The 12,375-nt window shown below is 37.5% G+C and overlaps 1 protein-coding gene across 1 annotated transcript in view; it reads left to right on the plus strand.

Moving 5' to 3' along the window:
* Window positions 1–1,091: 1,091 nt before the first annotated feature.
* LOC107698911 (runt-related transcription factor 1-like) overlaps window positions 1,092–12,375 on the plus strand; it is a 20,206-nt gene continuing 8,922 nt past the window's right edge. The window contains exons 1-4 of the mRNA XM_016500046.1: window positions 1,092–1,651; window positions 3,826–4,082; window positions 5,039–5,195; window positions 10,449–10,553. Of these exons, the coding sequence (XP_016355532.1) occupies window positions 1,624–1,651; window positions 3,826–4,082; window positions 5,039–5,195; window positions 10,449–10,553 (547 nt within the window). The 5' untranslated portion in view covers window positions 1,092–1,623. The remainder of the gene's footprint in view (window positions 1,652–3,825; window positions 4,083–5,038; window positions 5,196–10,448; window positions 10,554–12,375) is intronic.

Raw genomic sequence — 12,375 nt, forward strand, 5'->3', positions numbered from 1 at the left:
AATTTGCAACATTTGCTGCTTTACAGTCCTCATCCAAATGAATCTCAAACATGATTAAATAATTTAGTTTTTTATTAGAACTTTTGAAGAGTCCATCAGATGTTCTTTCATAAAGCACAGGCAGATATCTACTGAAAATGATAGATGTTAAAGTGGATTTGGCCTCAAACGTGGTTCTTGACGATGCCGTGTTGACTGCAGTATTTACAGTTCCTGTAATCAGCCAGACTTGTTCTGTATGTACGCTTCCCATCCCGTGTTTATTCTGAGCATGAACTATTCTGAACTGGAAAAGTGCATTTCTTAAAACAAGGTGTCAAGCTATTATTATTTATAATTAATTATTATAGTGATTCCAGTACTGCGCTTTCTTTAAATAATTGGCAGTGTTTTGTGAAGGCATGCGCTTTCAGATGAATTCACATTCTGTTCATTTTACTGAAAGATGACGAAACATTTCTGTGTTGCTTGCCATTTCTACTTCATGCATTCAGTATGAGGATCTATAACAGACTCCATATGGCGCATGTAGATCGTCTGCTGCCCCCTTTTGGCTACAAAACACAGATTAGAGCATTACCAAGTCGGTTTCGATCAGACATGATTTCTCTTTTGTGTGCGACTTTTTTCATCCTTTTTAGAAAAAAACAAACAAACTCTTAGATCCTTGCATGATTTACTAGCATCACATTAGTTTCCTGGCGAACAGCATGGTGCTTTGGAGTTCTCGTCGTGTTCTGCTGATATCATGTTCCTTCTGATAAAACAAAAACAACATCTGGTACAAAACAAACTTTTTTTTTTTACCATCTATTATATGTGTTCCTTATACTTTTAACAATTGTTTATATGATTTCTTAAAATAATATATTAGATTATAATCTATTTAAACAAACTGTTTTTGCTTTAGTTTAACCTACATTTTAGCTGCCATTTGATAAGTAACTTAAATCCAGACAATTCTACAGTGAACCATTTGACGCGAGCGCGCGAGGAATTCCATTGACTGCTCAGATCCACGGTTCGGACCGTCTTCTGATTGGTCGAGCCTGTCGAGGTCTGTCATCGCTGACCAATGAGAACGTTCGGGGGGAAGGCCCATGCAAATGAGCTCTCCTGGCTGGCGTTCCTGCGCTGCCCATTGCCAGTAAAAGCGCGTCGCTGCCGAGAGATTCATTCACAACGCATCATCCTTTCCACTGCGAGCGGCGTCCTGGATTTTGGAAGAACACTTTCTCTTTAAACAGCTTTATACAGTGTTATAGAACTGAGTGCATGCACTTTTTATACAGTTAAAGACTGAAAGCGAAAGCGCTGGCGTCAGGTGCGCGGTTTGCAAGGTGCGCAACTTTACGCACACTTTCGAAAGGATACGCGAGCGCAAGATCGTTCTCTCTTGATGGCACCTGCTGAAAGAGCAACAACGTCTCCATAAACTGTCTTGAGTTCGGTTCAGACTGAACGGCACGGTTTGCGCCTCACCAAACGGATAGTAAGACGCGCAAACTTTCCACGTCGCGCTTTAGCTATTACCTTTGATCCGTCCGATCAGCTGCTCGTCTGGAGCCCTGGATCCTGATCCTGACTCTGACTCTGACTGAGAGGGTGTTCAAAAGATACCAAATGGTTTTTCTTTGGGACGCCAAATACGGTAAGAGCCTTTCTCAGCTCTGCGTAACGGCGAGTCTATTTTTACGCGTCACGTTTCATGATGTCTGAATGTTCATAGCTGTTAATAATCACCGAAAGCTTTAACCTTAAGCGAAATCGTGATGTTAATGTGACATTCCCGGTCAAAAACACTGCAGATTCTCTCTCTCTCTCAACTTCACTTCGCTTTATTTGGCACGACTAAATCTATAGTTATATCGTCAAAGCAGTGTAAAATAATTAGAATAATATAAGAATGCAAAAGGATTAAGCAGGTAGTATTTTCAAACAAAATAGCATTGCATTAAAATTAGAAGTCAATCGGCAAAATGAACAAAAAGCAATACGTTTATGAATAAGTAATTAAATATGAGTTATAAAAAATAAAGATATTGAAAATAAGACTAAATTGAGAGGCAAATCAAATTAGCTGATCTAAAAATGCATTAGAAATGTATATAAAAATGACTGAATTGTAACAGAGGTACATTTTCCATGATGAACTTGTTTTTAAATGTCATTTTGATATTTGTAATCAGAGATTAAGTAGTGTTAACTGTCCCAAAAAATGAAGGAAAAATGTTATCAATATTTAAAAAAATGCCAAGTAAATCAGACGGAGTGACTGAAATCATTATGTTGTCAAACGTGAGAAAAAAATAAATAAATAACAGAGATGACCTGCACAGACCCTCATGACTGTCAATGTCTTTATTTATTTTTTTATATTGCATTTTGACCTTTTTATATTCATAATCAGGTCAAATGGAATCATCTTGATATTTATGTATGATATTTTAAATATGAAAAATATGATTGAACAATGATTAGATTAGATTATGAAAACTTTCATAAAATCAGAAAGCGTGTAGAATATGCATGAAACCGATTTGAATATAAAGTTCATATTTTTAAGAGCTTGACAGAAGCGTTTTGAGAACAAAAGAAGAAATTATTTAAACGTCTAGTTTTCATCCCACTAACTGTGCTGTAAGAATAAGTCTTTGCATTGTCATTGTTTTTTAAATTCTCATATGTCTGGACTATGTGTGTATGTGTATGGCTTCCGGAATGTGTGCTGTTTTGTCCATTCTGTCTGCAAATGCAAATCTGTTTTTTCTACACCCCATCTCACTCACCCCAAACACCCATCATCAAACTCCAGTTTTAGCCTGATGTAGCGGCTGTGTCTGTTTATACTGGGCGGTGGGTTTGGAGAGAGTGCAGTGGCTCTCTGTGCGCAGCACTCATGTGGCATCGATTGTGGTTGGCCGAATGACCGCGGGCCCCGGCTCTGTCTGACGGTTTTAATGCTTTCATACGCCTGCGAGGCACTGCTGCTGCTGCATGGGCTCCGGGACGGAAGCCAACCAGGGTAACGGCACCAGAAGCTGCTTGGAAAAAGTGTTTTTTTTAAATGTAGTACTTTGTGCATGCCAAAAACTAAAAGACAGAAGCTTACACTGAGCAAAGCTGCAGATGACGACATATTGTGCAGTAAAGTAACAGTGGAGTGAAAGGATGTAAATAAGGGAAGCCATGCATTATGTTGATTTTACTATGTTTAAGTAGTGTTTTAGTGGCCCAACTCAAAGTAAAATTACTGTAATAGAAGTCCAAAAGTGTCTTATTGCTTTTAAGACACCAGTGTTTAATAAATAAATGATTTTACTAGAAATTATTATTCTGCCTAGTAATACAGTGCTGAGCAATGCAACATCTGAGATGTACTTAATTGCGAAAGTGATGGTTTGTTTTACACTTTTTTGCACTTTTCTTATTGTGACCATGCATTACAGTGCATTACAGTGATTTTACTATAGTGGTTTTTTTGGCCCAACTCAAAGTAAAATAACTGTAGGCCTACTACAGGCAAAAAAAATGTCTTATTGTTTTTATTTAAGTTACCAATGTTTAATAAATAATTATTAATTTTACTAGAAATTATTTTGCGTAGTAATACAGTGGCAAGCAAGGCAACACTTGGTGCATTAATATAGATGTGCGGTTACAGGTGTGCATATCAGTAGCATCGACTGTTGCTTATTTAATCTCATTTTAGACCTGTAACTCAACATTTTTTGAAACATCTCAGATTTACTTTTTGCAAAATTGTGAACTTTTTAAATTTTCTGTTGAGTTGAGTGAAAGGCCTAATGCAAGTTTGCGTTTCAGAACCTGCGCCTGGGCGACGCTTCACGCCTCCCTCGACCACCCTGAGCTCGGGGAAGATGAATGAGGGGTTGCCCCTGGGGCCTCAGGAGAGCAGCGGCGCCGCCCTGATGGGCAAACTGCGCATGGCTGACCGGAGCATGGTGGAGGTGCTTTCCGACCACCCAGGAGAGCTGGTGCGCACCGACAGCCCCAACTTCCTCTGCTCCGTCCTGCCAACACATTGGCGCTGCAACAAGACACTGCCCATCGCCTTCAAGGTACCTGACCGCAGACCACTGGTATCTGTGAATGACATCTTATGGTTTAATAATATTGTGCAATATGAAGAACTATGCATGCATTTTTTTTCTCAGGCTCGAGGACGTTTTAAAATCTTACAATCTGACATTGGCCTTTTTTAATGCACATCCTTAATTAAGCTAATGATTTGGCGGGAAGCGTCAGTAATTGTTGTTAATCTCCTGTTGTCACTGGTGACCTCAACAACTTTCATCATCATCATCTTCCGCATTTGGCAAATGACAGTAAAAATGCGAACCACCCAGTCTTGCCAAAACCAGAGCGTAGTGCTGTGAGGCATGTGTGTGCTCTGAAACAAAGAGCCAAAGAATGTGCTGACATTTACAGTTAATATGCAAATAACCTGCTCATTTAGTTTAGATGTGGAGATATTGCACAAGTAGACGTGACGCAGGACTGTAAAGAGGATTTGAATGTTGTTTGGTTTTCATTTTCACCCTCTGCCCAATGTTTTTGCTTAGTGATAAAATAATTAAATAAGATCTTTTGTTAAGTCTAATAATAGTATATGCACACTAGTGTTCAAAAGTTTGGGGTCAGTAAGATTGTTAAAAATAAACAAATAAACACATAGATACATAAAAAAAAAAAAGTAGTTGAAGTAATGATGCTGAAAATTCAGCTCTGATCACAGCAATAAATTACATTTTACAATATATTCACACAGAAAACAGTTATTTTTGTAAAAACTTTGTATAATTGAGCAAATAAATGCATTTTAGAAATCTTAAATATATATTCAATCAATGGTTTTTATCATATTGTTCATATATATATTTTTTTTTCGTCTTTTTCATTATTCGTCCTACTTTTATCATTGTGGCGGAGTGTGATAACTGATTTGTTTTTAAAATGCAGTTTTGACGAAGGTTTAAACGTATCTTACATATCTTCTTTATTCATTGGTTGACAGGTGGTTGCCCTCGGTGACATCCCTGATGGCACTTTGGTCACAGTGATGGCCGGCAATGATGAGAATTACTCTGCCGAACTCCGCAATGCCACAGCCGCTATCAAGAATCAAGTGGCTCGTTTTAATGACCTGCGTTTCGTTGGCCGCAGCGGACGAGGTAAAATGCATATAACGCTTTAAAAAATAACAGATTTGCGCCTCACCTAGACATACACATGTTTGAGAAGGAAACAGTTGATGTAGACTCACCACTGAGCCGTGACGGAGATATTTTAATGCCAGTGTCTACGTGTGTACATGCTTGGTTAAATGTGTGTGTTCCTGTGTGTTTGATATAGAACTCACACATGTCAGCACAGTCCGTTACCTGTCGCTGTGGCACGTGGCCAGTGCAGTCAAATACTGCAGATCTTATCTATTTAAATCACAACACTTGCTAGTCATCCAGTCCTTTGTACCACCGTCTGATTGTTGAACTGCTGTGGTGGCGATTTTTGTGGCTTGTATTTTAGATATTTAACCCTCTACCGCACGCATTATGATAGACCTATAGAAAAAAATATTTGAATCTTTTTCTTTTCTAAGAATGGCTTAACTTGAAGTGCTGTAAAAAAAAATTTGGAAAAAAATATTATTTTAAGGTACTTTATGATATGTTGTTGCCATATGGCTACACCATGCGGTAGAGGGTTAAAGCAGCCAAAATGTGACTTGTGAGAAAATGAGGAGTGACTTCTTACTGTATTTGTGATGTATGAATCGTCCAGCTTCCGTAATGACAGAGTAGTTAGTCAAAAGAATGACTGGCTTCTGGGAAAACGAGGGGTCCCGCAGGGCTCTATTCAAGGCCCGATGTGATTTCGCTGATATAGCCCTCAGCGCTAACACCACTGCTTTTAACCTACATGTCTGGGCCTGCGATAAATATACGGATGCATACACACTCCTTTGTCCTGCTCTCTTTTGTCTGCGTCATCATTTGAACACAGCATAATAGAGGCAACAAAGTCGATGTTTGCAACAGGTGTGCTTGCGTGGTTTGAGCACAAAATGCATGCATTGAAAATTGAAACTGAGTTTGTGTACAAAGAAAAGCATAAATGTTTAGTCGAGATTGTTAAACAAAACATATTTGTCCATTTTACTGCATGAAAGTCTTGCTTTTCAGTGCATTTCAGACACGCACATCCTCACAGACTGTTGTTTTTCTGAGCAACGCGATGTTTGAGAGCACCAAGAGCAGCTGCGTTCTGCTGCGATGGAAGTGATTAGGTTTAGTGCCGGAAAAGCAGCAAGAGTGAAAAAACAGCAAGAGCGTGTTAAGTAAGGGAGAAATGTAAACTATGCATTTCTACACACACTCTTGCTACTCTGTATTATTCAGACGAGTAGATAAGACAACAGAGACTGTATCTGTGTGGCTTTTTGTCCATCCATCTTTGTTTTTGCAGCATCGTGAGTCACTTGATGTCTTCTTCAGGCACATTTATATGCACACATTTATAAAGTTTCTTGCTTTGTGAGTTTGACTTGCCCATGCACACCAACACACCGTACAGTGCTCTACAAAACAGAAACATATAAACAAATTATAAACAAATTCCCCCCTTCACACACACACACACACACACACACTATGTAGGGACATCCCCTTGAGAAACGCTCTGCACTTCCTCCCTGTTTGGGCATTGAGCCTCTCAGACAGAACGTCTCCCATCCAGACGCTAAACCACTGAACCACAGTCAGTGTGTGTGTCTGTGTGTGTGTGTGTGTGTGTGTGTGTGTGTGTGTGTGTGTGTGTGTGTGCTAGTGCAGAAGGTTTTGTGATGAGTGTGTTAGACAGGAACAGATGAGTCAGTGTTTTGCATTTATATTTCTTGAGAATTCATATACAAAATACTACTATCGAATTATTGCCATATACTGTATACCAGGGTGATATAAATGTTTAAAAACCAGTCATATACATGTGGCAGTACCATGGTATCAGATGATATTGACGTGTACTATGGTATTTACATGGTACTCAAAATAACACCATGCTAATACCATGCTGCATGTCCTAAAACATGGTATTATCATGGTACTGGGTCCAAATACCATGGTATTATCATGGGACTCAAAGATACTTCAAAGAAGCACCATGGCACCATTTCCAAAAAAAAACATGAGTAATTTTTAAGCGATTACTATGGTATTTAAATGATTCTCCAAGGAACTTTGTGGCAGTACCATGGTATCAGATAGTTGGTACTTTGTTGGTAAATACCATGGCATCATGTCCAAAAAAACATGTTAGTATGTTTTGTACGTGAGGTATTACTGTGTTGCCATGTTCACTTGCAAAAAAAAAGTACCACGGTAATGCCATGTTTTTGGACAGGTACCATGGTTCATGAATTTTAGTATAATTCACTATATTTCAAAATTAAAAAAAACAGTATAGCTGTTATTTAACACATACCATGGTACTAAATGATTACCTTATTCATATATCATGTATCATGATGTGATATTTACCATATCCAAAAGCATGGTAATATCATGCTGCTTTTTTTTTTTTTTTTTGCAGTGATTTATTACTGTGGTGCCATGTTTTTAAAATCAAGGTAAAACCATGATACTTTAATAAACTTATCGTGGTACTGATGATTTATTAGGCTATATTCTTACACAAAAAAGTGCCATGGTACTACCATGATTTTTTGGATGTGTCCATGTTAGTACTTTGGAGTTCCATAGAAATGCCATGGTAAAGTGCCATTAAGTACTGTATATGTAATATTACCATGGTACAGCTACAGTAGTGGCTGTTTACTATGGTATTTATGCAGTTCTCGAAGGTACCTCAAAGAATACCATACTATATGTCCAAAAACATATTACTGTAATTATCATATTATTGTATTACTGTGTCCAAATGCATAGTTATGCCATAATTTGACACATACCGTGGTACTGAATGACTACATGGTTTTTACATGTAAAATATCATGGTACTTTTCTATAAACTTATTATAACGAACGTTTAGTTGTAAAAGCAGAGTGTTAGCTCAGTGTCACAGTGTTATAAGTGTGTTGTCCTGGATGTGATGTGATGTTTGTGTTGTTTGTGTGTGAGATCATGGCAGACAGAAGTGGTTCGGTGTTGTCACAGCGACTGTGCTCAGAATAGCACCTGGCATCGCACTCGAGTGCTGATCCTTGGCGCGGCCCGTGTTTGTGTGTGCGCCGCACATCTGTGCATATGTGTGTGGTCAGGCCTCGTAGTTTGTCAGATTTTGGGGAACAGCTTGGAGTTTTTCCCAGCTCTATTTTTCTGGCTGAGTAGCGAGCAGCGCGTGTGCCTGTAACTGTACCTTGCTTTGGCTGGCGAGCTTGGGCCCGTTTAGCGCAGTGTAACTCAAACCCACTGTTGGCACGCAAGCGTTCACCTCCCTGGGGTCCATCTCATCGTCATAGCGATGAGTGACAGGTGAAGGCATCAGGAATTGTGGGTGCAGACCCCAGCTCCCATAATCCTCATAGTCAAATCCGGTTTGTGCCGTTTGGCACATGTGCACGTCTCGCCTCATAATGTCAGTCAAAACATGAGAAACAGCTCATTATGAAATCATCGTTTGAATGAGTTTGTTGAGTCATAGCAAGAGCAGCCAGAGTGTATTAATATAAACACTGGCTTTTAGGGCAGTCAGTGTTTTTAATGCAATTTTATTTTTTTTATTTTGGAGCAGTATGTTGAGGATTTGTTTCACACAATTTCACAGGATTTGTTTCACCTAATGTGGCAACAGTGACAACTAAATGACAATTATCCAGAAGTCGTTAAAAACTCAAATCAAATGTGTTTGTGATGCATAACCTTTTTTGTTTTTTTAGGAAATGAATACCTTTATTCTGCAACGACGCATTAAATTGATCAATAGTGACAGTAAAGACATTTATAATGTTACAAAAGATTTCAAATGTATCTGAACTTTCTATTCATCAAAGAATCCTGAAAAAATAAAATGCATCAGGGTTTCCACAAAAATATTGTGCAGCACAACTGTTTTCAACATTGATAATAATCAGAAATGTTTCTTGAGCAGCAAATCAGCATATTAGAATGATTTCTGAAGATCATGTGACACTGAAGACTGGAGTAATGATGCTGAAAATTCAGCTTTGATCACAGCGATTAATTACATTTTAACAGATATTCACATAGAAAACAGCAATTTAAAATCATAATAATATTTAACAATTTATACTGTATTTTTGATAAATGCTGCCTTGATGAGCAGAAGAGACTCCTTTCAAAAACATTAATAACTCTTAATGACCACGAACGTTTGAATGGTTCTTCTAATAACTCATAAATCAAATTACTGACCATAATATAGATGGTTTTCTATGGAGTTGTAGAATAACACGAAAAAATCCCAAAATTAAAAGAAAAAAATGAATTATATTTGACATCAAATAAAATTAAGCTAGTTTTTGTACAATTAAAAGTTTTTGCATTTAAACATTATTTTTATGACAGTTAAGCACGCTTTATGATGTGTAATGTGTCCTGATGTTTTTACTTAGATTTTTTTATTGTAATTTTCATTATGCTTGTAATTTCATTACTCAAAAATAATAGTAGTACTTAAAAATTACACCCAATAATGTGTATGCTTGGTTATTTTATTTTATATTTTATTTTGGCATGTTTTTTGGCATTACAGTGTACAGTTGAAGACTTTTTGCATTAAGGTGTTAAGAATTTGGCTGTGAAATGTGTTTAACTGTCATGAAAATAATGTCAATTGCAAACAATCCTAAATGTCCTAAAAAATTACTTTCATATTTTTTTCTTTTGACTTTGGGGTGAAATGCAATCTTGGCTGATTTTATGACTTTCACCTTTTTTCGGTTGTTTGTATTTGTAAGCATGTATATTGTTATCTCAGTGCATGTGAAATCTGTCCGTCTTTGTGCCGCGGCTCCTCTCGATATCTCACTGTATTATTTCTGACTCTCTCTCTCTCTTCGAGATCGTCCATGTGTCCTCTGTTTATTTGGGGACGCGGTCACATGACGCACTGTTTGGCCCGTGTCTCTGCTGTGCTGTCTGAACTCTGTCTCTGTTTAAGGACACAACAAAGGCGACTTTAAATTCCCTTCTGTGTCTGATCGTGGGGTTTTTATTGTGACACGAGCACTTATGAAGACAGCCGTCCATCAGATAGATCAGCCATAATGTCTCCATCCAGAAATGCACGCGTGCTCAGTCTCGTCTCGCTTACTGTGTTTTACAGTCTTACACTCCTTTAAATATGTACATCTCACATGTAGCTACTAAAAAATATATCCTGTGAATACATGCTAAATATATTCTGCAAATGCTGAATTTCTGATCTGTTTGTCTGTGTTTTTCAGGCAAGAGTTTCACGCTCACCATCACCGTCTTCACAAACCCTCCTCAGGTGGCCACGTATCAGAGAGCCATAAAGATCACTGTGGACGGACCCCGAGAACCACGACGTGAGTTACCACACGCAATATAAATATATGAAATATAGTTTAAAAAATGTAATATCATATATATATATATATATACAGTGGGTACGGAAAGTATTCAGACCATCACATATATTAAATATATGTAATATATATTATATATATGTGTGTGTGTGTATACATATATGTATATGTATATACAGTATATATATATATATATAAATAAAATGTATTTACATATAATATAAATAAAAATATAAAAGCACATATTCACACACACACACACACACACAATTTTTGAGGCGATACATGTAATATGTGTACTGCCAACTTGTGTTTTTATAGTTATGTTCGTTATCACTCGTTTGATCAGTGTCAAACAGCGAATTAAAGTTTGTGTTTGATGTGGTTTGGCTGTTGGTGGCCGGATGGGTTTCGTTTTGTCTCTTCTGTGATTTCAGTCAGTTTGACAAGTAACTTGTGAGATTTGAGTATGATAAGTATGTTGGTTCACTGGAAACTTTTTATGCCACTTACAAGCCTGTACATAGTATAGTGATGGTATCTGACGTAAATACTATGGAACTGAATGTTTTTACCGTATGTATTAGATGGTATTCAAGGTATGGCAAAGAAAACCCGTGTTAATTTTTGTTAGTGGAATATTTTTATTTAAAATAATACTTTAAAAATGACAAATGAAACAAGAAAAAAGACATGAATGATATTAATATTGACAGTGAAAACAGTGAAAAATATGTTGTTGCATAATTTATGTAATCTTTTAATTATATTATTTTTAAGTTTTAATAATAATAATAATTTATATGTATTGTGTCTTAAGATTTTCATTGTTATAATAATCTTTATTATTATTATTATTATTATTTATCATTTATTTGAACTTGACTTTAGTATATTACATTATTATTATTAGCAGTAGTAGTAGTATTAGTATTAGTATTATTACGTCATTTTCATTGTTTTATTAGTAATTACATTTTTAATAATAATAATTTAATAATTATAACAATTACTTAAAAATGTTTATATGCATTAAATTAATTATTGTTATTATTATTATTAAGTGTATTTTTATTAAAGTACCAGGACTGGCATTAATATTGAGTTATCTTTCCACAAATTATTTGTATTGGTATACCACACTATTTGTATTGGTATTTCTCTGAATCATATTGGTCGGACTAGTGTACTGTGTGTGTGTGTGTGTGTGTGTGTGTGTGTGTGTGTGTGTGTGTGGGGGTGTGTGTGAGAAACACATTTAAGCAAGCTATAGATCATGGAATCTCTCCTCGCGTACGCAGACGACTGCGCGGATGAGTGCGGCTGATGGTTTCACACAGCTGCGACCGCGTCTTTTCCGTTTGCCTTTTTCTCTCATCGCCTGTGATCATTAATCCCACCGTGCTCTATGTGTGAGGTCAGAGCGACTCACACACTCACACACACATCAGACACCACAGCGCCCTCCTACTGGAGCAATGACACGCTCAATCAGCATCATTAGTAGCATGTGAGATGTACAGAAGTGTGTGTGTGGTCAGATCATGGTGTACATGCTGTGTGTGTGTGTGTGTGTGTGTGTGTTTTTAAGTGGCTTTGATTGTGTTAATGGACAGTCAGTAACTAAATCGTTCTCTCTCATCTCCATTGTGTGTGTGTGTGTGTGTGTGTGGTGTGTGTGTGTGTGTGTCCAGGCCACCGACAGAAGCCGGATGAAGCAGTAAAGCCAGGCGCGTTAGCTTTCTCTGAACAGTTGCGGCGAAGTGCCATGCGGTGCAGTCCACACCATGGCCCCGCCCCCAAACCCCCGCACCCCCCCCCC

The sequence above is a fragment of the Sinocyclocheilus anshuiensis genome, unplaced genomic scaffold, assembly GCF_001515605.1.
Source record: "Sinocyclocheilus anshuiensis isolate Anshui unplaced genomic scaffold, SAMN03320099.WGS_v1.1 scaffold1854, whole genome shotgun sequence".
NCBI lineage: Eukaryota > Metazoa > Chordata > Actinopteri > Cypriniformes > Cyprinidae > Sinocyclocheilus > Sinocyclocheilus anshuiensis.